This window comes from Oncorhynchus mykiss, chromosome 16 (genome assembly GCF_013265735.2).
Source record: "Oncorhynchus mykiss isolate Arlee chromosome 16, USDA_OmykA_1.1, whole genome shotgun sequence".
NCBI classification, from domain to species: Eukaryota; Metazoa; Chordata; class Actinopteri; order Salmoniformes; family Salmonidae; genus Oncorhynchus; species Oncorhynchus mykiss.
Genome location: NC_048580.1, coordinates 67,793,698 through 67,820,026, shown reverse-complemented (window position 1 = coordinate 67,820,026; position 26,329 = coordinate 67,793,698). Strand labels below are relative to the sequence as shown.

General features: G+C 48.4%; 1 protein-coding gene across 5 annotated transcripts in view; it reads left to right on the top strand.

Annotated features, from left to right (window-relative positions):
• Positions 1-26,329, top strand: part of LOC110491155 (extracellular sulfatase Sulf-2) — a 267,272-nt gene that overhangs the window by 220,515 nt on the left and 20,428 nt on the right. For all 5 annotated transcript variants that reach the window (XM_036947627.1, XM_036947628.1, XM_036947629.1 and 2 more), the window contains 3 exons: positions 20,052-20,202; positions 22,596-22,771; positions 24,692-24,820. In XM_036947627.1, coding sequence (XP_036803522.1) covers positions 20,052-20,202; positions 22,596-22,771; positions 24,692-24,820 — 456 coding nt within the window. The remainder of the gene's footprint in view (positions 1-20,051; positions 20,203-22,595; positions 22,772-24,691; positions 24,821-26,329) is intronic.

Genomic DNA, 26,329 nt, shown 5'->3' with positions numbered 1-26,329 from the left:
TGTTTTAGTGATTCACCATAGTGAAGGCGTAGACTCAGGTTTTCCGGGTCTCTATGTTTTTGGTTGGACAGGTATCTCAAATTCTTTCTTAGATATTTGCATTCTTCATCAAACCATTTGTCATTGTTCATTTTCTTCTAGGGCTGCTCTATACCAAATTAGCATACCCCCGAGTCCCTTCCCTGTTTCACACCTGGTAGTTTGGTGGATGGGACTACCAGCTCCCTGTAACCTAGAGGGCACCCAATGGGTCCGTCTCCTCTATACCAGGTTTCTTGCAGGATGACAATATCTGTATTACCGATTTCTTTGGTGAAGTCCAGGTTCCTGCTCTTTAGGCCAAAGGCAGATGACCTCAGGCCTTGGATATTTCAGGATGATATAGTGATTGCTTTGTGTTCCATAAAGTGTCCAATGTTGTTGGTCGTGGTTTGGCCTCAGGCCAATAAGTGTGAGCAGAGCCTGCTGAGCATCTGGTACATGCCATTGGCTTGGGCTAGTGTAAGAGTGGGGGTTGGGCCTGTTTGCCCGCTCACTACCTGGGCGTATGTGTGACTTCCATGTCGAGGCCCTCTTTGCGGGGGTGGGGTGCATGGGGTGGGCAGGAGGGGCATAGGTCTGATCTGAGGGGGCCTAAATGGGGTGTGGGCATGGTTGACTTGGGGGGGGGGTGTTGATTGGTTGGGGCAGGGGTGTGGATGTGGCTGGGGGTGCTGTGGTCTGGATGTAAGTTCGCTTGGCGTGGGTCCTCTAGGTGTAGGTCTAGGTTGGGGTCCCGCAGGTCTGGGAGGGTGTCTCGCTGGTCTGGGTGGGGTGTCTATTGATCTGTTGCTCCTGTGTGAAGTGTTAGGGATACGTTTGAGAGCGATGTCCTTTAGAGTCCGGGCAAAGGTGGGCACTGCTGCCTTGTTGAGGTGGACCTGGTCATAGAGGCTGATCAAGTCTAGGGTGGAGTGGTGGGCCAGGAAAACATTTGGTTTTGAGGCACAGTCATGGGAAATACTTGAGTTTACCCACTGTATGGTAGCAGGGTGGAAGTATTTTCATGGTAGCAGGGTGGAGATAACCACTTGCGTTGGGGAAAGTAGAAGAAGCTTTTTCAATCACTCCCTCCAGTGCTGTGGCCACCCTTTCCTGCTGTGCTCTCAGGTTGTTTGTGCCTGTGTGTATTATTATGTGGCTAGGTGAACCTAGTTCGTCCTCAGACAGAAGGTCTAGGGCGCGCTGGGTGTTTGGACACCAGAGTTTAGACACACTGTGTTTGGGGAAAAGTTTTTTTTTTCTTCTATATATTTCCCATTTGAGTCCATAAGTAGAACAATCTATGTCTTGTGTATGTCCTCAGTGGGTGTGGGGGGTTTGTCAGAAGGGCTATCAGGGTGGCTGACAGGGGGGGTGCTCAGACGGGGTGAGAGCCGCTGGGCTTGGGGTTCTTCATTTGTCTGTTCTGCTGTGATGTCGACGCTATGGTCAGGGTCTGGTGTGGACTGTTCTGCTGGCTTCTCTGCAGGGGTGGCCACCTCTCTAGTGGGTTGTTCTCTGTCACATGCCATCTCCCTCAGCCTCTCCTCCAGCAGTCTGATCCTCTTCTCTAGTGTGCTGTTCTTCTCCTGCTCCTGCTCTTTCTCCTGTTGAAGTTGTCTTACCACAGTCCAGAGTGCAGATATGTCTCTCTCCACCTCCAGCTCTCCGGGTCTGGTTAAGAGAGTGTTGTTGTGCTGGACTGTTGTCTGGGTCTGTGCTGACTGGAGTGTAATCACCTGCTGTTCCAGCTCCACCTGCCTTACCTCCAGCTGGGTAAATGTATCCTTCATTTCAATGAAGGGGGTAGTACTCTGTGCTGGGAGGTTGACTTTCTGCATGAGGTTGCTCTTCTGTGGGGTTATATAATGAAGAGGTCTGGCCTGACCTGCTCGGGGTGGGGGTATCTTTCTCAAGGGAGAGCTTCTCCTGCTGGGATAATTCTTTGATTAGGTGAAAATCCAGCTGAAACTGTTTGGGGTTACCCTGTACCATTACTGTTCCGGACTTATAGAGGTTTATATTAGCTGACTCAGAGTCATCGTTGTCAAGTATCCTGAGTTTCCACCCCTCTCTTAACAAAGGGGTAGTGTGCTAATATAGCACTGTGCCATGTCAGGGGATGGTTTGTGTGGAAGATAAGGTTGCTGATGTTCCCATTTTTGTAATAGTCAGCAAAAAGTGTCTCTTGATTTTCCATAAGGAGCTTCATTTTGTAAACTTTTCTTGCCTTATCATTCTTTACATACACAGGGTACTGTATTTTAATTACCTCTGAACAGCGGGAAGCAGCTTCTAAGGCCTCTCCATTTGGTTGGAGTAGACTGTTTGACTCTCCTGCCATTGTTGGGCTAATGGGCTTTGACACCTCTCACTTGACACATCAGTGTTAATTGAAGCTGTATCAAGCTTGGCAGAATTATGTTATCCTTCAGTCCTTATAAAGTAATGTAGTGTATTTTTCTTCTTGGCTTTTGGAAATAAAATTACTTACTCAGTTCCAGGTTGGATGGTGTTTCAGGTTTCTATTGTTTTTCAGAGAATTTGCTGTATAGAATAATAATCCTTGGTAGTTGTATTCCTTCCAGGTGATTCCATAATTCCGTCCAAAATCAGGTTGTACAGTGCCTTGCGAAAGTATTCGGCCCCCTTGAACTTTGCGACCTTTTGCCACATTTCAGGCTTCAAACATAAAGATATAAAACTGTATTTTTTGTGAAGAATCAACATCAAGCGGGACACAATCATGAAGTGGAACGACATTTATTGGATATTTCAAACTTTTTTAACAAATCAAAAACTGAAAAATTGGGCGTGCAAAGAAGATAACCTTCACTTCAAATCAAAACTCAAAACCTACAACCTGATTTTGGACGGAATTATGAAGGGTAGCATCCTGTATATGTTCCTGACAAAAACATCCAAGTTTATCTAACTCTAAATATATATTTTTTTAAAGAACATGCAGAAAAATGCAGGAGCTCATCTGATCATGACCTCTAGCCTGCTCTCTCTCTCCTTATACACTACACTACACCTCTCTGTCTCTCTCTCTGTCACTCTCTTTCTCTCTCTCTCAATTTAATTTCAATTTAAGGGGCTTATTGGCTTTATTGGCATGGGAAACATGTTTACATTGCCAAAGCAAGTGAATGGAAAATAAACAAAAGTGAAATCGCTCTCTCTCTGTCTCTCTCTCTCTCTCTCTCTCTGTCTCTCTCTCTCTCTGTCTCTCTCTCTCTCTGTCTCTCTCTCTCTCTATATCTCTGTCTCTCTCTCTCTGTCTCTCTCTCTCTCTCTCTCTGTCTCTCTCGCTCTCGCTCTCTCTCTCTCTTTCTTTCTTTCTCTCTCTCTCTCTCTCTCTCTCTCTCTCTCTTTCTCTCTCTTGCACTCTCTTTCTCTGTCTCTGTCTCTTCTTTTCTTCTCTTTCTCTCTCTTGCTCTCTTGAATTTTATCTTATTTCTCTCTCCCGCTCTCCCCTTCTTTCTCTCTCAATTCAATTCAGTTCAAAGGGATTTATTGGCACGTCTCTCTCTCTCTCTCTTTCCTCTCTCTCAATGTCTCTTTCCTCTCTCTCAATGTCTCTCTCTCACATTCTCTCTGTCTTCTCTCTGTCTCACACTCTATATGTCTCTCTCTCTCTCTGGCAGATGACTCCTATTTCTGGCACTGTGCTAATTGCCCACCATCTGGGCCTAGTCTTCTGTCCTCTCTCTCCCCTCTGCCCCTCTCCCTATCTCTCTCTCCCCTTTGCCCCTCTCCCTATCTCTCTCTCCCCTCTGCCCCTCTCCCTATCTCTCTCTCCCCTCTGCCCCTCTCCCTATCTCTCTCTCCCCTCTGCCCCTCTCCCTATCTCTCTCTCCCCTCTGCCCCTCTCCCTATCTCTCTCTCCATCTCTTGTCTCCCCTCCCATCTCGGCACACACCAGTACTCTTGTGCAGGCATGTCCCTCAGGGCTTAGCGGTACCATTCTCAGCCATGCTTATCCAACATTCAGGGTGGTGTATGTGTAGTTGCAGTCTGTTGGCTCTCTCTCCTGCCTCTGAACAAATACTTGTTCACTTTCTCACACACACACACACACACACACACACACACACACACACACACACACACACACACACACACACACACACACACACACACACACACACACACACTGCTCTGTGCTTAAGATTTAGAGGCACAATCAGCTTGTAGCAAATGCGCTCGCTGTGTCGTGTCTGAAGCATCCAGCTGTGCTGCCTCTGAACTGTGCACAGATTAGCAGGCGTCCCACAACCTTGCCTGGACAAAACACCACACGACACACCACAGCACTTCATTACACTACACACCACCACACTATATTACTCTACACTACACTACATATCGCCACACTACACTACACTACAATACACACCACTACACGACGCTGCACTACACTACATTACACTACACACCACCACACTATATTACTCTACACTACACTACACATCACCACACTACATTACACACCACCACACTACATTACACTACACATCACTACACTACATTACACTACACACCACCACACTATATTACTCTACACTACACCACACTACACCACCACACTACACTACATTACACTACACACCACCACACTATATTACTCTACACTACACTATACTACACTACATTACACTACACTACACTACACTACACACCTCATCACTACACTGCACACCACTATACTACAATACACACCACTACAATACACACCACCACACTACACATCACCACACTACACCACACTACACCACCACACTACACTGCATTACACACCACTACACTACACACCACACCACTACACTACACACCACAACACACCACTACACTACACTACGCACTACACTACACACCACAATACTACACACCACTATACTACACCACATTACACCACTACAATACACACCACCACACTACACTGCATTACACACCACAACACTACAGCACACTACACACCACTACACCAACCTACACACCACCACACCATACAGCACCACACTACACATCACCACACTACACCACACTACACCACCACACTACACTGCATTACACACCACTACACTACACACCACAACACACCACTACACTACACTACGCACTACACTACACTACACACCACTACACCACACCACTATACTACACCACACTACACCACTACAATACACACCACCACACTACACTGCATTACACACCACCACACTACATTACACACCACTACACTACAGCACACTACACACCACTACACCACACACCACCACACCAACCTACACACCACCACACCATACAGCACACTACACTACACCACACACCACCACACTACACACCACCACCACCACATGTCACGAACCGGCTCAAAGCCCGTAACAAAAGGGAGACAACGTGGAGATAAGGAGTAACAAAACATATATTTATTAAATAAAGTAAACTAAGTGCAATATACAGTGGTGTGTGTAATCAGTAATCAGTAGTGTAAGTGAGTGTTTTGCATGCATGAATGTGATAATGCAGGGTGTTGAAAGGTGTCAAAGCAAACAACCAAAAACCACCAAGATACACAACAAAATCTAGAAAGGTGTCTGCATGGAGAGAGTCTCCTCCGTGAATCTGGAAGAATTCTATTTATCCTGGGAGACACCTGGCCCAGGTGTTTCCCATGAAGCTGACGACCCTCCCAACTCCGCCCACCGACATCCTAATAAGGAAAACAAGAGCAAAGAGAGAATACGGCAGACAGAGTGGGAGGGTCGTCACACACCACAACACATTAAGGTACACACCACACCACAACTCTACATTCCACACCACAACACAACACCACATTACAAAACACTACACCACACCACATACCACCACACCACACTACATTACACACCACAACACTGCAATAACTGAAACCACACCACACCACACTACACCACTACACACCACAATACACTACACTACACACAACCACACCACACCACTACACCACACTACACACCACTACACACAACCACACCACAATACACACCACTACATCACACTACACTACACTACACACAACCACACCTCATCAAACTACACACCACAACTATACACTACAGTACAACACAATACATACCACTGCACTACACTACACTACACTCCACCCCACTCCACTACACTACACTACACACAACCACACCTCATCAAACTACACACCACAACTATACACTACAGTACAACACAATACATACCACCACACTGCACTGCACTACACCCTACCCCACTCCACTCCACTCCACTACACTACACTACACTACACTGCACTACACTACATTACACTACATTACACACCCCTACAGTACAACACAATACATACCACCCCACCCCACTACACTACACTACACTACACACAACCACACCTCATCAAACTACACACCACAACTATACACTACAGTACAACACAATACATACCACCACACTGCACTGCACTACACCCTACCCCACTCCACTACACTACACTACACACAACCACACCTCATCAAACTACACACCACAACTATACACTACAGTACAACACAATACATACCACCACACTGCACTGCACTACACCCTACCCCACTACACTCCACTCCACTACACTACACTACACTGCACTACACTACATTACACTACATTACACACCCCTACAGTACAACACAATACATACCACCCCACCCCACTACACTACACTACACACAACCACACCTCATCAAACTGCAACCCACTACACTACACAACACTACACTACACTATACTACACTACACTACACTACACTACACTATACTACACTACACTACACTACACTACACTACACTACACTACACTACACAACACTATACTACACTACACTACACTACACTACACAACACTACACTACACTATACTACACTACACTACACTCCACTGCACGGCACTACACTACACTACACAACACTGCACACAATTACACTACACTCCACCACACAACACTACACACCACTACAAAACACACAACTACACTACACTACACACCACTACATCACACACCACCACACTGCACTACACTACACTACACAACACTACACTACACAACACCACACTACACTACACTACACTACACTACACAACACTATACTACACTACACTACACAACACCACACTACACCACACTACACTACACAACACCACACTACACTACACTACACACACCATCACACTGCATTACAGAGCACTACACTACACTAATATATGGAATTTTAAATTAATTACACATTTACTTTTGAAACTTAAGTATATTTAAAACCAAATACTTTTAGACTTTTACTCAAGTAGTTTTTTACTGGGTGACTTTCACTTATACTTGAGTCCTTTTCTAGTAAGGTATCTTTACTTTTACTCAAGTATGACCATTTAGTACCTTTTTTTCTTACACCGCTGCCAAACCCCGACCTCTCTTTCATCAACACTCGATGCAAACGTTTTTATGGTCTTCTCTGTGTTGCTCTCCACATCCCCCATTCTGTCCCACATCTGTGAAGCAGTCAATTCAGGAGGTTAACTTTACAGTAATCAGTCACTTTTTACTTTGTCTCTATCTCTCCCCGATAGCTATGGGCCATAGCATAAGTCATGGTTTCTTTGTCACTCTCTCTCCCGCTCTGATCATGCTTATAATAATACCTTGTAATGCTTGTTAATGCTTTGTAACTTAACCTTTATGCCTTTTTATAATATTTCGTTCATTTTACAGTGATATTAAGTCTATTTGATTTGACAGACAACTCTCAGACCTTTCTTGGTAGGTTGTTCCTGTAACTCAACTATAGTCTCTTGCATATTGCTAAATCATCTTTATGGAGTCAGGTAAACAATTTAATAGGCTAGTTGCATAGTCTTATCACGGATCGTATTTGAGGTATATATAATATACTGTACATACATTATATGATAGATATTACCTCCCTACAATGGGCCCTGGTAACAAAAGTAGTGCACTATATATGGAATAGTGTAGGGTGCCAATTGCTCCCGATCAGTGTCAGCTGAGCCCGCTCTAATGACACTCTCCCCCTGCTCAGGACTGTGGTATTTTATGTGCCTCTGTTTACTTGTTTACTTGCCTCAGAAGTACACTGGATCTCTTTCTTCTGCAGAGTGCTTTAATCAGCTGGTGGCCTGTCAGCCTTCATTACGTTTCTCTGGGGAACTTTTCACTTTTACTAAAGGAATAGGTTTTAGTTTCAGGCTCACTTTTCACACCAACTCTTCTCTCTCCTATAGTACTGAGTGTCACAGTGTCACAGTGTACTTCACCAACTCTTCTCTCTCCTATAGTACTGAGTGTCACAGTGTCACAGTGTACTTCACCAACTCTTCTCTCTCCTATAGTACTGAGTGTCACAGTGTCACAGTGTACTTCACCAACTCTTCTCTCTCCTATAGTACTGAGTGTCACAGTGTCACAGTGTACTTCACCAACTCTTCTCTCTCCTATAGTACTGAGTGTCACAGTGTCACAGTGTACTTCACCAACTCTTCTCTCTCCTATAGTACTGAGTGTCACAGTGTCACAGTGTACTTCACCAACTCTTCTCTCTCCTATAGTACTGAGTGTCACAGTGTCACAGTGTACTTCACCAACTCTTCTCTCTGCTATAGTACTGAGTGTCACAGTGTCACAGTGTACTTCACCAACTCTTCTCTCTCCTATAGTACTGAGTGTCACAGTGTCACAGTGTACTTCACCAACTCTTCTCTCTCCTATAGTACTGAGTGTCACAGTGTCACAGTGTACTTCACCAACTCTTCTCTCTCCTATAGTACTGAGTGTCACAGTGTCACAGTGTACTTCACCAACTCTTCTCTCTCCTATAGTACTGAGTGTCACAGTGTCACAGTGTACTTCACCAACTCTTCTCTCTCCTATAGTACTGAGTGTCACAGTGTCACAGTGTACTTCACCAACTCTTCTCTCTGCTATAGTACTGAGTGTCACAGTGTCACAGTGTACTTCACCAACTCTTCTCTCTCCTATAGTACTGAGTGTCACAGTGTCACAGTGTACTTCACCAACTCTTCTCTCTGCTATAGTACTGAGTGTCACAGTGTCACAGTGTACTTCACCAACTCTTCTCTCTCCTATAGTACTGAGTGTCACAGTGTCACAGTGTACTTCACCAACTCTTCTCTCTCCTATAGTACTGAGTGTCACAGTGTCACAGTGTACTTCACCAACTCTTCTCTCTCCTATAGTACTGAGTGTCACAGTGTCACAGTGTACTTCACCAACTCTTCTCTCTCCTATAGTACTGAGTGTCACAGTGTCACAGTGTACTTCACCAACTCTTCTCTCTCCTATAGTACTGAGTGTCACAGTGTCACAGTGTACTTCACCAACTCTTCTCTCTGCTATAGTACTGAGTGTCACAGTGTCACAGTGTACTTCACCAACTCTTCTCTCTCCTATAGTACTGAGTGTCACAGTGTCACAGTGTACTTCACCAACTCTTCTCTCTCCTATAGTACTGAGTGTCACAGTGTCACAGTGTACTTCACCAACTCTTCTCTCTCCTATAGTACTGAGTGTCACAGTGTCACAGTGTACTTCACCAACTCTTCTCTCTCCTATAGTACTGAGTGTCACAGTGTCACAGTGTACTTCACCAACTCTTCTCTCTCCTATAGTACTGAGTGTCACAGTGTCACAGTGTACTTCACCAACTCTTCTCTCTCCTATAGTACTGAGTGTCACAGTGTCACAGTGTACTTCACCAACTCTTCTCTCTCCTATAGTACTGAGTGTCACAGTGTCACAGTGTACTTCACCAACTCTTCTCTCTCCTATAGTACTGAGTGTCACAGTGTCCTTCACCAACTCTTCTCTCTCCTATAGTACTGAGTGTCACAGTGTCACAGTGTACTTCACCAACTCTTCTCTCTCCTATAGTACTGAGTGTCACAGTGTCACAGTGTACTTCACCAACTCTTCTCTCTCCTATAGTACTGAGTGTCACAGTGTCACAGTGTACTTCACCAACTCTTCTCTCTCCTATAGTACTGAGTGTCACAGTGTCACAGTGTACTTCACCAACTCTTCTCTCTCCTATAGTACTGAGTGTCACAGTGTCAGTGTACTTCACCAACTCTTCTCTCTCCTATAGTACTGAGTGTCACAGTGTCACAGTGTACTTCACCAACTCTTCTCTCTGCTATAGTACTGAGTGTCACAGTGTCACAGTGTACTTCACCAACTCTTCTCTCTCCTATAGTACTGAGTGTCACAGTGTCACAGTGTACTTCACCAACTCTTCTCTCTGCTATAGTACTGAGTGTCACAGTGTCACAGTGTACTTCACCAACTCTTCTCTCTCCTATAGTACTGAGTGTCACAGTGTCACAGTGTACTTCACCAACTCTTCTCTCTGCTATAGTACTGAGTGTCACAGTGTCACAGTGTACTTCACCAACTCTTCTCTCTCCTATAGTACTGAGTGTCACAGTGTCACAGTGTACTTCACCAACTCTTCTCTCTCCTATAGTACTGAGTGTCACAGTGTCACAGTGTACTTCACCAACTCTTCTCTCTCCTATAGTACTGAGTGTCACAGTGTCACAGTGTACTTCACCAACTCTTCTCTCTCCTATAGTACTGAGTGTCACAGTGTCACAGTGTACTTCACCAACTCTTCTCTCTCCTATAGTACTGAGTGTCACAGTGTCACAGTGTACTTCACCAACTCTTCTCTCTCCTATAGTACTGAGTGTCACAGTGTCACAGTGTACTTCACCAACTCTTCTCTCTCCTATAGTACTGAGTGTCACAGTGTCACAGTGTACTTCACCAACTCTTCTCTCTGCTATAGTACTGAGTGTCACAGTGTCACAGTGTACTTCACCAACTCTTCTCTCTCCTATAGTACTGAGTGTCACAGTGTCACAGTGTACTTCACCAACTCTTCTCTCTCATATAGTACTGAGTGTCACAGTGTCACAGTGTACTTCACCAACTCTTCTCTCTCCTATAGTACTGAGTGTCACAGTGTCACAGTGTACTTCACCAACTCTGAGAACCCCTCCTTGCCTCTCATTAATTCCTCAGAACACCCTTGGCCTCCCTATAGTTACCCCAATCATCCACCATGTCAAATCCCTCTGAACCCCCGTTCAGTTAGCCCTGCTTAGCTACACAGCAGTATTAATCCCCATGCACCATGGAAACCTCCTATCAACCTCTTCCCCTCACTTCTTCCATCCATCAAATACCTTATTGCCCCCTCCACTCCCATATCTCCTCACCTCCCACCATAACCTCGTAACTTCACCCCTTCTCCCACCATGCCCTGGTGTCAAAACCCCACTACAGCCCCCTATAGCATCCAATCTCCAACCGTGAAATTCCTCATTTTTCTTTCTTCTCTGCAATTCCGTCTCCCACTCGGTTATTGGAAGTTGTTCTGTGTGGGAGAGAAAAAAAAAAATGGTTGATTGCCTCTGAGACCCAGTGGTGATTGTCCCTGACCCCAACAATCCGATATTTCCCTCCCTTTTTAAGAGGAAATAGCTTAGCAGTTCAGAAGCAGCTGGGAGTCTTAGACGTGAGAGAGACCTGCAAGGATAGAACGGATAACACATTGTCCAATACAGTGGAGAGACCCAGCAGGGTGAGAGAGATAGAGAACAGGCTGCAGCCTCTCTCCCTTTTGGCCAAGACACTTACATGTACATTAGTCATTTACCAGAGTGGCTAGGGGGGTCTGGGGGTCTGGAGGAGGTCAATAGGGGGTCTGGAGGAGGTCTATAGGGGGTCTGGAGGAGGTCTGGAGGAGGTCTATAGGGGGGTCTGGAGGAGGTCTGGAGTAGGTCTACAGGGGGTCTGGAGGAGATCTGGAGGAGGTCTATAGGGGGTCTGGAGGAGGTCTGGAGGAGGTCTACAGGGGGTCTGGAGGAGATCTGGAGGAGGTCTATAGGAGGTCTGGAGGAGGTCTATAGGAGGTCTGGAGGAGGTATATAAGGGGTCTAGGGGGGTCTGGAGGAGGTCTATAGGAGGTCTGGAGGAGGTCTATAGGAGGTCTGGAGGAGGTCTATAGGGGGTCTGGAGGAGGTCTATAGGAGGTCTGGAGGAGGTCTATAGGAGGTCTGGAGGAGGTCTATAAGGGGTCTATGGGGGGTCTGGAGGAGGTCTATAGGAGGTCTGGAGGAGGTCAATAGGGGGTCTGCTGGGGGTCTGGAGGGGGTCTCCTGGGGGTCTATAGGGGGTCTGCTGGGGGTCTGGAGGAGGTCTATTGGAGGTCTATAGGGGGTCTGCTGGGGGTCTGGAGGGGGTCTCCTGGGGGTCTATAGGGGGTCTGCTGGGGGTCTGGAGGAGGTCTATTGGAGGTCTATAGGGGGTCTGCTGGGGGTCTGGAGGAGGTCTATTGGGGGTCTATAGGGGGTCTGCTGGGGATCTCGTGGGGGCAGTAGCACTGGAAGCATGCTAAATCTTCCTTTAATCACACCAAAGCTGAGATAAACAAATGCAGCTGATCCTTTATCGCTGTGCTGTCAACTGTCACAGCTATTAAAGCTGCTTAGATACACCACAGAGCCAGTGGACCGTCTGGGAGAGATACAGAGGGAGAGAGGAAAGACAGATACGGAGGGAAAGATGGGGACTAGTGGAGGGAGGGTGAGATGGAGGGAACAGGTGAGAGTGGAGGGAGGGTGAGATGGAGGGAACAGGTGAGAGTGGAGGGAGGGTGAGATGGAGGGAACAGGTGAGAGTGGAGGGAGGGTGAGATGGAGGGAACAGGTGAGAGTGGAGGGAGGGTGAGATGGAGGGAACAGGTGAGAGTGGAGGGAGGGTGAGATGGAGGGAACAGGTGAGAGTGGAGGGAGGGTGAGAGTGGAGGGAGGGTGAGAGTGGAGGGAACAGGTGAAAGTGGAGGGAGGGTGAGATGGAGAGAACAGGTGAGAGTGGAGGGAGGGTGAGATGGAGGGAACAGGTGAGAGTGGAGGGAGGGTGAGATGGAGGGAACAGGTGAGAGTGGAGGGAGGGTGAGATGGAGGGAACAGGTGAGAGTGGAGGGAGGGTGAGATGGAGGGAACAGGTGAGAGTGGAGGGAGGGTGAGATGGAGGGAACAGGTGAGAGTGGAGGGAGGGTGAGATGGAGGGAACAGGTGAGAGTGGAGGGAGGGTGAGATGAGGGAACAGGTGAGAGTGGAGGGAGGGTGAGATGGAGGGAACAGGTGAGAGTGGAGGGAGGGTGAGATGGAGGGAACAGGTGAGAGTGGAGAAAGGGTGAGATGGAGGGAACAGGTGAGAGTGGAGGGAGGGTGAGATGGAGGGAACAGGTGAGAGTGGAGGGAGGGTGAGATGGAGGGAACAGGTGAGAGTGGAGGGAGGGTGAGATGGAGGGAACAGGTGAGAGTGGAGGGAGGGTGAGATGGAGGGAACAGGTGAGAGTGGAGGGAGGGTGAGATGGAGGGAACAGGTGAGAGTGGAGGGAACAGGTGAGAGTGGAGGGAACAGGTGAGAGTGGAGGGAGGGTGAGATGGAGGGAACAGGTGAGAGTGGAGGGAGGGTGAGATGGAGGGAACAGGTGAGAGTGGAGGGAGGGTGAGATGGAGGGAACAGGTGAGAGTGGAGGGAGGGTGAGATGGAGGGAAAAGGTGAGAGTGGAGGGAACAGGTGAGAGTGGAGGGAGGGTGAGATGGAGGGAACAGGTGAGAGTGGAGGGAACAGGTGAGAGTGGAGGGAGGGTGAGATGGAGGGAACAGGTGAGAGTGGAGGGAACAGGTGAGAGTGGAGGGAGGGTGAGATGGAGGGAACAAGTGAGAGTGGAGGGAACAGGTGAGAGTGGAGGGAGGGTGAGATGGAGGGACCAGGTGAGATGGAGGGAACAGGTGAGAGTGGAGGGAGGGTGAGATGGAGGGAACAGGTGAGAGTGGAGGGAACAGGTGAGAGTGGAGGGAGGGTGAGATGGAGGGAACAGGTGAGAGTGGAGGGAACAGGTGAGAGTGGAGGGAGGGTGAGATGGAGGGAACAGGTGAGAGTGGAGGGAACAGGTGAGAGTGGAGGGAGGGTGAGATGGAGGGAACAGGTGAGAGTGGAGGGAACAGGTGAGAGTGGAGGGAGGGTGAGATGGAGGGAACAGGTGAGAGTGGAGGGAACAGGTGAGAGTGGAGGGAGGGTGAGATGGAGGGAACAGGTGAGAGTGGAGGGAACAGGTGAGAGTGGAGGGAGGGTGAGATGGAGGGAACAGGTGAGAGTGGAGGGAACAGGTGAGAGTGGAGGGAGGGTGAGATGGAGGGAACAGGTGAGAGTGGAGGGAACAGGTGAGAGTGGAGGGAGGGTGAGATGGAGGGAACAGGTGAGAGTGGAGGGAACAGGTGAGAGTGGAGGGAGGGTGAGATGGAGGGAACAGGTGAGAGTGGAGGGAACAGGTGAGAGTGGAGGGAGGGTGAGATGGAGGGAACAGGTGAGAGTGGAGGGAACAGGTGAGAGTGGAGGGAGGGTGAGATGGAGGGAACAGGTGAGAGTGGAGGGAACAGGTGAGAGTGGAGGGAACAGGTGAGAGTGGAGGGAGGGTGAGATGGAGGGAACAGGTGAGAGTGGAGGGAACAGGTGAGAGTGGAGGGAGGGTGAGATGGAGGGAACAGGTGAGAGTGGAGGGAGGGTGAGATGGAGGGAACAGGTGAGAGTGGAGGGAGGGTGAGATGAGGGAACAGGTGAGAGTGGAGGGAGGGTGAGATGGACGGAACAGGTGAGAGTGGAGGGAGGGTGAGATGGAGGGAACAGGTGAGAGTGGAGGGAGGGTGAGATGGAGGGAACAGGTGAGAGTGGAGGGAGGGTGAGATGGAGGGAACAGGTGAGAGTGGAGGGAGGGTGAGATGGAGGGAACAGGTGAGAGTGGAGGGAGGGTGAGATGGAGGGAACAGGTGAGAGTGGAGGGAACAGGTGAGAGTGGAGGGAACAGGTGAGAGTGGAGGGAGGGTGAGATGGAGGGAACAGGTGAGAGTGGAGGGAGGGTGAGATGGAGGGAACAGGTGAGAGTGGAGGGAGGGTTAGATGGAGGGAACAGGTGAGAGTGGAGGGAGGGTGAGATGGAGGGAACAGGTGAGAGTGGAGGGAACAGGTGAGAGTGGCGGGAGGGTGAGATGGAGGGAACAGGTGAGAGTGGAGGGAACAGGTGAGAGTGGAGGGAGGGTGAGATGGAGGGAACAGGTGAGAGTGGAGGGAACAGGTGAGAGTGGAGGGAGGGTGAGATGGAGGGAACAGGTGAGAGTGGAGGGAACAGGTGAGAGTGGAGGGAGGGTGAGATGGAGGGAACAGGTGAGAGTGGAGGGAACAGGTGAGAGTGGAGGGAGGGTGAGATGGAGGGAACAGGTGAGAGTGGAGGGAACAGGTGAGAGTGGAGGGAGGGTGAGATGGAGGGAACAGGTGAGAGTGGAGGGAACAGGTGAGAGTGGAGGGAGGGTGAGATGGAGGGAACAGGTGAGAGTGGAGGTAACAGGTGAGAGTGGAGGGAGGGTGAGATGGAGGGAACAGGTGAGAGTGGAGGGAACAGGTGAGAGTGGAGGGAGGGTGAGATGGAGGGAACAGGTGAGAGTGGAGGGAACAGGTGAGATGGAGGGAACAGGTGAGAGTGGAGGGAGGGTGAGATGGAGGGAACAGGTGAGAGTGGAGGGAGGGTGAGATGGAGGGAACAGGTGAGAGTGGAGGGAACAGGTGAGAGTGGAGGGAGGGTGAGATGGAGGGAACAGGTGAGAGTGGAGGGAACAGGTGAGAGTGGAGGGAGGGTGAGATGGAGGGAACAGGTGAGAGTGGAGGGAACAGGTGAGAGTGGAGGGAGGGTGAGATGGAGGGAACAGGTGAGAGTGGAGGGAACAGGTGAGAGTGGAGGGAGGGTGAGATGGAGGGAACAGGTGAGAGTGGAGGGAACAGGTGAGAGTGGAGGGAGGGTGAGATGGAGGGAACAGGTGAGAGTGGAGGGAGGGTGAGATGGAGGGAACAGGTGAGAGTGGAGGGAACAGGTGAGAGTGGAGGGAGGGTGAGATGGAGCGAACAGGTGAGAGTGGAGGGAACAGGTGAGAGTGGAGGGAGGGTGAGATGGAGGGAACAGGTGAGAGTGGAGGGAACAGGTGAGAGTGGAGGGAGGGTGAGATGGAGGGAACAGGTGAGAGTGGAGGGAACAGGTGAGAGTGGAGGGAGGGTGAGATGGAGGGAACAGGTGAGAGTGGAGGGAACAGGTGAGAGTGGAGGGAGGGTGAGATGGAGGGAACAGGTGAGAGTGGAGGGAACAGGTGAGAGTGGAGGGAGGGTGAGATGGAGGGAACAGGTGAGAGTGGAGGGAACAGGTGAGAGTGGAGGGAGGGTGAGATGGAGGGAACAGGTGAGAGTGGAGGGAACAGGTGAGAGTGGAGGGAGGGTGAGATGGAGGGAACAGGTGAGAGTGGAGGGAACAGGTGAGAGTGGAGGGAGGGTGAGATGGAGGGAACAGGTGAGAGTGGAGGGAACAGGTGAGAGTGGAGGGAGGGTGAGATGGAGGGAACAGGTGAGAGTGGAGGGAACAGGTGAGAGTGGAGGGAGGGTGAGATGGAGGGAACAGGTGAGAGTGGAGGGAACAGGTGAGAGTGGAGGGAGGGTGAGATGGAGGGAACAGGTGAGAGTGGAGGGAACAGGTGAGAGTGGAGGGAGGGTGAGATGGAGGGAACAGGTGAGAGTGGAGGGAACAGGTGAGAGTTGAGGGAGGGTGAGATGGAGGGAACAGGTGAGAGTGGAGGGAACAGGTGAGAGTGGAGGGAGGGTGAGATGGAGGGAACAGGTGAGAGTGGAGGGAACAGGTGAGAGTGGAGGGAACAGGTGAGAGTGGAGGGAGGGTGAGATGGAGGGAACAGGTGAGAGTGGAGGGAACAGGTGAGAGTGGAGGGAGGGTGAGATGGAGGGAACAGGTGAGAGTGGAGGGAACAGGTGAGAGTGGAGGGAGGGTGAGATGGAGGGAACAGGTGAGAGTGGAGGGAACAGGTGAGAGTGGAGGGAGGGTGAGATGGAGGGAACAGGTGAGAGTGGAGGGAACAGGTGAGAGTGGAGGGAGGGTGAGATGGAGGGAACAGGTGAGAGTGGAGGGAACAGGTGAGAGTGGAGGGAGGGTGAGATGGAGGGAACAGGTGAGAGTGGAGGGAACAGGTGAGAGTGGAGGGAGGGTGAGATGGAGGGAACAGGTGAGAGTGGAGGGAACAGGTGAGAGTGGAGGGAGGGTGAGATGGAGGGAACAGGTGAGAGTGGAGGGAACAGGTGAGAGTGGAGGGAGGGTGAGATGGAGGGAACAGGTGAGAGTGGAGGGAACAGGTGAGAGTGGAGGGAGGGTGAGATGGAGGGAACAGGTGAGAGTGGAGGGAACAGGTGAGAGTTGAGGGAGGGTGAGATGGAGGGAACAGGTGAGAGTGGAGGGAACAGGTGAGAGTGGAGGGAGGGTGAGATGGAGGGAACAGGTGAGAGTGGAGGGAACAGGTGAGAGTGGAGGGAACAGGTGAGAGTGGAGGGAGGGTGAGATGGAGGGAACAGGTGAGAGTGGAGGGAACAGGTGAGAGTGGAGGGAGGTTGAGATGGAGGGAACAGGTGAGAGTGGAGGGAGGGTGAGATGGAGGGAACAGGTGAGAGTGGAGGGAACAGGTGAGAGTGGAGGGAGGGTGAGATGGAGGGAACAGGTGAGAGTGGAGGGAACAGGTGAGAGTGGAGGGAGGGTGAGATGGAGGGAACAGGTGAGAGTGGAGGGAACAGGTGAGAGTGGAGGGAGTAACACAATCACATGATAAGAGACAGTTGTTTTCTGGAGATAATTCAGATGGTGGTGATGCCCCCCCCCCCTCTGTGTGTGTGTGTGTGTGTGTGTGTGTGTGTGTGTGTGTGTGTGTGTGCGTGCGTGCGTGCGTGCGTGCGTGCGTGCGTGCGTGCGTGTGTGTGTTCCTTTCCAAATCAGACACACACACAACATCCTCCCACTGCACAACTCACTGGAGAGAGAGTCTTTTTAATTTAACCAGTGACCAGCCAGCCACCAGCCCCAATACATTTCCCTTCTCCCATTGTCCTAATGTATACTTCTTGACCAAAAGTGCTCGTTGAACATCTCATTCAGAAATCATGGGCATTATAACATGGAGTTGGTCCCCCCTTTGCTGCTATAACAGCCTCCACTCTCCTGAGAAGGCTTTCCAATAAATGTTGGAACATTGCTGCGGGGACTTGCTTCCATTCAGCCACAAGAGCGTTAGTGAGATCAGGCGCTGATGTTGGGCGATTAGGCCTGGTTCGCAGTCGGTGTTCCAATTCTTCCCAAATGTGTTTGATGTGGTTGAGGTCAGGGCTTTGTGCAGGCCAGACATGTTCTTCCACACCGATTTCAACAAACCATTTCTATATTGACCTTGCTTTGTGCACAGGGGCATTGTCATGCTGAAACAGGAAAGGGCCTTCCCCAGACCGTTGCCACAATGTTGGAAGCACAGAATCGTATAGAATGTCATTGTGTGCTGTAGAGTTAGGATTTCCCTTCACTCGAACTAATGGGTCCTTGGCCGAACCACAAAAAAACAGCCCCAGATCATTATTCCTCCTCCACCAAACGTTACAGATGGCACTATGCATTCGGGTAAGAAGTGTTTTTCTGGCATCCCCGGAACCAAGATTCTCTTCATTACGGGCCATCCTACTGCCAATGTTTGTCTATGGAGATTTCATGGCTGTGTTCCCGATGTTATACACCTGTCAGCAACGAGTGTGGCTGAAATAGAATCCACTAATTTAACACCCACATACTTTTGGCCACGTAGTTCATCCTATAAAGTAATTTACTCTCCTGCCTCACACACACACACACGCAGTCATACACACACACACACACACACGCAGTCATACACACACACACACACACACACATGCAGTCACACACACACACACACACACACACACACACACACACAGTCACACACACACAGTCACACACACACATTCAGTCACACACACACGCACAGTCATGCACACACGCACAGTCACACACACACATGCACAGTCACACACACACAGTCACACACACACACACACATGCACAGTCACACACACACACACACACACTCACAGTCACACACACACACAGACACACACACACACAGTCACAAACACACATGCACAGTCACACACACACACGCACAGACACACACACACACACAGACACACACACACACACAGTTGTGTGTATTGTATTTTTGTACAATACAGATGTAGTTAATTAAAGACAGACTAAACCATCACAACCAAGAACAATGGAATCACCTACCAAGAACAATGGAATCACCTACCAAGAACAATGGAATCACCTACCAAGAACAATGGAATCACCTACCAAGAACAATGGAATCACCTACCCAGAACAATGGAAACACCTACAGAGAACAATGGAATCACCTACCAAGAACAATGGAAACACCTACAGAGAACAATGGAATCACCTACCAAGAACAATGGAATCACCTACCAAGATCAATGGATTCACCTACCAAGAACAATGGAATCACCTACCAAGAACAATGGAATCACCTACCAAGATCAATGGATTCACCTACCAAGATCAATGGATTCACCTACCAAGAACAATGGAATCACCTACCAAGAACAATGGAATCACCTACCAAGATCAATGGATTCACCTACCAAGATCAATGGATTCACCTACCAAGAACAATGGAATCACCTACCAAGAACAATGGAAACACCTACAGAGAACAATGGAATCACCTACCAAGAACAATGGAATCACCTACCAAGAACAATGGAATCACCTATCTGTTTTCCATTACCTATTAATGCTATATTTGGGTCAAGAGTTAATTGTGTTGGGGACTTTGTGTCTATGAGTGATCCCTCTACATCTAAAGCGTAATTAAAAACTCAATGTCAAAAACTTTTCAAAATATACTTTTGTCAATGTGTCAATACGATGTCACTGAACTCCTCTGAACCCTTTGGCTCCCTGTCTTCTCTCAGCACTCCCAGCTACAACTATGCCCCGAACCCGGACAAGCACTGGATCATGAGTTACACTGGTTCCATGAAGCCCATCCACATGGAGTTCACCAACATGCTACAGAGGAAGAGGCTGCAGACCCTGCTCTCTGTGGACGACAGCGTGGAGAAGGTGAGCCGGGCGCCACCCCCTAAATACAGGATCACTTTACGGCTCTGTTGGTAGAGCATGGCTCTTGCAAGACCAGGGTATTGTGTTCAATTCCCGGGGCCACCCGTATGCAAAATGTATGCGCGCATGACTGTAAGTTGCTTCAGATAAAAGTGTCTGCTAAATGGGATACATGATCATCATATATTATTCATTCTGCATGTTTCCATCTGTACCTGTCCATCACTACATAGCATTGCCCTAATAGAGACCATCAGTACATTCCATTGTCCTAGCAGAGACCATCAGTACATTCCATTGTCCTAGCAGAGACCATCAGTACATTCCATTGTCCTAGTAGAGACCAAAAGTACATTCCATTGTCCTAGCAGAGACCATCAGTACATTCCATTGTCCTAGCAGAGACCATCAGTACATTCCATTGTCCTAGCAGAGACCATCAATACATTCCATTGCCCTAGCAGAGACCATCAGTACATTCCATTGTCCTAGTAGAGACCAAAAGTACATTCCATTGTCCTAGCAGAGACCATCAGTACATTCCATTGTCCTAGCAGAGACCATCAGTACATTCCATTGTCCTAGCAGAGACCATCAGTACATTCCATTGTCCTAGCAGAGACCATCAGTACATTCCATTGCCCTAGCAGAGACCATCAGTACATTCCATTGTCCTAGCAGAGACCATCAGTACATTCCATTGTCCTAGCAGAGACCATTAGTACATTCCATTGCCCTAGCAGAGACCATCACTATCTGTCCTGTGTTAATTGCTATCTGTCCTGTTTTCCAGGTGTATAACATGCTATCTGTCCTGTTTTCCAGGTGCATAACATGCTATCTGTCCTGTGTTCCAGGTGTATAACATGCTATCTGTACTGTGTTCTAGGTGTATAACATGCTATCTGTCCTGTGTTCTAGGTGTATAACTTGCTATCTGTACTGTGTTCTAGGTGTACAACATGCTATCTGTCCTGTGTTCTAGGTGTATAACATGCTATCTGTCCTGTGTTCTAGGTGTATAACATGCTATCTGTCCTGTGTTCTAGGTGTATAACATGATATCTGTACTGTGTTCTAGGTGTATAACATGCTATCTGTCCTGTGTTCTAGGTGTATAACATGCTATCTGTACTGTGTTCTAGGTGTATAACATGCTATCTGTCCTGTGTTCTAGGTGTATGACATGCTATCTGTCCTGTGTTCTAGGTGTATAACATGCTATCTGTCCTGTGTTCCAGGTGTATAACATGCTATTTGTCCTGTGTTCCAGGTGTATAACATGCTATCTGTCCTGTGTTCTAGGTGTATAACATGCTATCTGTCCTGTGTTCTAGGTGTATAACATGCTATCTGTCCTGTGTTGTAGGTGTATAACATGCTATCTGTCCTGTGTTCTAGGTGTATAACATGCTATCTGTCCTGTGTTCTAGGTGTATAACATGCTATCTGTCCTGTGTTCTAGGTGTATAACATGCTATCTGTCCTGTGTTCTAGGTGTATAACATGCTATCTGTCCTGTGTTCTAGGTCTATAACATGCTCTCTGTCCTGTGTTCTAGGTGTATAACATGCTATCTGTCCTGTGTTCTAGGTGTATAACATGCTATCTGTCCTGTCTTCTAGGTGTATAACATGCTATCTGTCCTGTGTTCCAGGTGTATAACATGCTATCTGTCCTGTGTTCTAGGTGTATAACATGCTATCTGTCCTGTGTTCTAGGTGTATAACATGCTATCTGTCCTGTGTTCTAGGTGTATAACATGCTATCTGTCCTGTGTTCTAGGTGTATAACATGCTATCTGTCCTGTGTTCTAGGTGTATAACATGCTATCTGTCCTGTGTTCTAGGTGTATAACATGCTATCTGTCCTGTGTTCTAGGTGTATAACATGCTATCTGTCCTGTGTTCCAGGTGTATAACATGCTATCTGTCCTGTGTTCTAGGTGTATAACATGCTATCTGTCCTGTGTTCTAGGTGTATAACATGCTATCTGTCCTGTGTTCTAGGTGTATAACATGCTATCTGTCCTGTGTTCTAGGTGTATAACATGCTGTCTGTCCTGTGTTCTAGGTGTATAACATGCTATCTGTCCTGTGTTCTACGTGTATAACATGCTATCTGTCCTGTGTTCTAGGTGTATAACATGCTATCTGTCCTGTGTTCTAGGTGTATAACATGCTGTCTGTCCTGTGTTCCAGGTGTATAACATGCTATCTGTCCTGTGTTCTAGGTGTATAACATGCTATCTGTCCTGTGTTCTAGGTGTATAACATGCTATCTGTCCTGTGTTCCAGGTGTATAACATGCTATCTGTCCTGTGTTCTAGGTGTATAACATGCTATCTGTCCTGTGTTCTAGGTGTATATCATGCTATCTGTCCTGTGTTCTAGGTGTATAACATGCTGGCTGAGACTGGAGAACTGGACAACACATATATCATCTACACAGCTGACCACGGCTACCACATTGGTCAGTTTGGCCTGGTCAAGGGCAAGTCCATGCCCTACGAGTTTGACATTCGAGTACCCTTCTACATCCGAGGGCCCAACGTGGAGGCAGGAGCCAGGTAAGGTTCTAAGGGCTGTTGTATCATATGGCTGTATGGGTGCTGATCTGTGGATGACGTAACCCCCGTGGAACTGATCCATACATACTAACATCAAACCTTTTGTGTCATTATACATCATCCAAATCCTCTACATAGCTGTTCTATCCCCCTGATCCCTCCGTAAGACCAATGGCAGAGAGAGAGAGAGAGATGAGAGATGAGGTAGAGGTGAGAGAAAGAGATGGGAGATGTCTATTTATATTACAATAGAAGAAAAGTAACATCTGCCTGATCCCAGAGGGATTGACTTTGTTTTGCTCTCATTTGTTTGGATGATTTAGACAGTCAGTTGAACATCACCATTCAGTGTCAAGTCCTCTTGGGCCAGGGGACACTCAGACGCTCCATATACAGTTGAAGTAGGATGTTTACATACACTTAGCTTGGAGTCATAAAAACTAGTTTTTCAACCACTCCACAAATTTCTTGTTAACAAACTATAGTTTTGGCAAGTTGGTTAGAACATCTACTTTGTGCATGACACAAGTTATTTTTCCAACAATTGTTTACAGACAGATTATTTAACTTATAATTCACTGTATCACAATTCCAGTGGGTCAGAAGTTTACATACACTAAGTTGACTGTGCCTTTTAACAGCTTGGAAAATTCCCGAAAATGATGTCATGGCTTTAGAAGCTTCTGATAGGCTAATTGACATAATTTGAGTCAATTGGAGGTGTACCTGTGGATGTATTTCAAGACCTATCTTCAAACGCAGTGCCTCTTTGCTTGACATCATTGGAAAATCAAAAGAAATCAGTCAAGAGCTCAGATAGAAAATTGTAGACCTCAAAAAGTCTGGTTCATCCTTGGGAGAAATTTCCAAATGCCTGAAGGTTCCACGTTCATCTGTACAAGCAATAGTACGCAAGTATAAACGCCATGGGACCACGCAGCCGTCAAACCGCTCAGGAAGTCTCCTAGGGATTAACGTACTTTGGTGCGAAAAATGCAAATCAATCACAGAACAGCAAAGGAACTTGTGAAGATGCTGGAGGAAACAGGTACGAAAGTATCTATATTCACAGTAAAACGAGTCATATATCGACATAACCTGAAAGGCCACTCAGCAAGGAAGAGCCACTGCTCCAAAACCGCCATAAAAAAGCCAGACTATGGTTTGCAACGGCACATGGGAACAAAGATTGTATTTTTTGGAGAAATGTCCTCTGGTCTGATGAAACAATAATAGAACTGTTTGGCCATAATGACCATCGTTATGTTTGGAGGAAAAAAGGGGAGGCTTGCAAGCCGTAGAACACCATCCCAACCGTGAAGCACGGGGGTAACAGCATCATGTTGTGGGGGTGCTTTGCTGCAAGAGGGACTGGTGCACTTCACAAAATAGATGGTATCATGAGAAAGATAAATTATGTGGATATAATGAAGCAACATCTCAAGACATCCGTCAGGAACTTAAAGCTTGGTCACAAATGGGTTTTCCAAATGAACAATGAACAATGAACCCAAGCATACTTCCAAAGTTGTGGCAAAATGGCTTAAGGACAACAAAGTCATGGTATTGGAGTGGCCATCACAAAGCCCTGACCTCAATCCCATAGAAAATTTGTGGTCAGAACTGAAAAAGCGTGTGCGAGTAAGGAGGCCTACAAACCTAACTCAGTTACACCAGCTCTGTCAGGAGGAATGGGCCAAAATTCACCCAACTTATTGTGGGAAGCTTGTGTACATGGATTTTATAATGTCATATTTTTTTCCCCTTCTCTCACTTTCTCTCTCTCTCTCTCTCTCTGTTTCTCGGTCGCTCCCATCTCTCACTCTCCATCCCTCTCATCAGCTGACGTTAACCAACCAGATACCATCTGACATGCGCCGTAATAACCTTGTCCCCTTATCGCCCCCTGCGTCTCCATAGCAACCCTCACGTGGTGCTGAACATTGACCTGGCGCCCACCATCCTGGACATCGCTGGCATGGACGTGCCTCCGGACATGGACGGCAAGTCCATCCTCAAACTGCTGGACATAGAGAGACCAGTCAACAGGTATGGAGCAGAAAAGGATAAACTCCTGCCCATAACTATGTGTATTCTGTATGTTGGCAGGCCATAGATCACTGACAGAAGTAACTGCATATCCTCTAGGTCCCTTAAATTCAATTCTGGACATGGAAGCCAGTTCCACTGCTTTTAAAATGATTTGCCTCTAATCAGGCACTGATTTAGGACACCAGGTGGTTGCCAGAAATGATCAGGTAGAACAGGAAAACCAAACAGGCTCCGGACCTCTGCTCTAGGTGGTTCTACTGAATATGAGTCGTACATTGGCACAGGCCACTGACAGGTTTGAGTTCCCTCAGGGTTCCTGCTCTACTCTGGTAAAATTACTTCAAAAGAGCCCAATCTAACACCTGGGTTTGACCAATGAGTTTTCCTCAAAACTGTGGCACCGCACCAATCTTTGAACCTGGCTCAGTCTGCCAGGTTACCATGACATCAGTTGACATCCCAGCGACACCTCTTCCTCATGCCCAGCCTGGATATTGCTATCGTTAACGGGGGGAAAAAAGATATCAAAGAAAATAAATAATCCTTCTCCCTCCCTCCAAGTGTGTGTGTGTGTGTGTGTGTGTGTGTGTGTTCTCTTCTCTTCTCTTTCCTAGCTCTGCAGCTGTAATCAGAGAGAGATAGCTGTGAAATGGGAGGCTAGCTTGCTGGGAGGCTAGCTTGCTGGCCTGATGGGAGGCTGTGGGGATAGAAGGAGAGGCTGTGGGGATAGAAGGAGAGGCTGTGGGGATAGAAGGAGAGGCTGTGGGGATAGAAGGAGAGGCTGTGGGGATAGAAGGAGAGGCTGTGGGTATAGACTGAGAGGCTGTGGGGATAGAAGGAGAGGCTGTGGGGATAGAAGGAGAGGCTGTGGGGATAGACTGAGAGGCTGTGGGGATAGAAGGAGAGGCTGTGGGGATAGAAGGAGAGGCTGTGGGGATAGACTGAGAGGCTGTGGGGATAGAAGGAGAGGCTGTGGGGATAGAAGGAGAGGCTGTGGGGATAGAAGGAGAGGCTGTGGGGATAGAAGGAGAGGCTGTGGGGATAGAAGGAGAGGCTGTGGGGATAGACTGAGAGGCTGTGGGGATAGAAGGAGAGGCTGTGGGGATAGAAGGAGAGGCTGTGGGGATAGACTGAGAGGCTGTGGGGATAGAAGGAGAGGCTGTGGGGATAGAAGGAGAGGCTGTGGGGATAGAAGGAGAGGCTGTGGGGATAGAAGGAGAGGCTGTGGGGATAGAAGGAGAGGCTGTGGGGATAGACTGAGAGGCTGTGGGGATAGAAGGAGAGGCTGTGGGGATAGAAGGAGAGGCTGTGGGGATAGAAGGAGAGGCTGTGAGGATAGACTGAGAGGCTGTGGGGATAGAAGGAGAGGCTGTGGGGATAGAAGGAGAGGCTGTGGGGATAGACTGAGAGGCTGTGGGGATAGAAGGAGAGGCTGTGGGGATAGAAGGAGAGGCTGTGGGGATAGAAGGAGAGGCTGCGGGGATAGAAGGAGAGGCTGTGGGGATA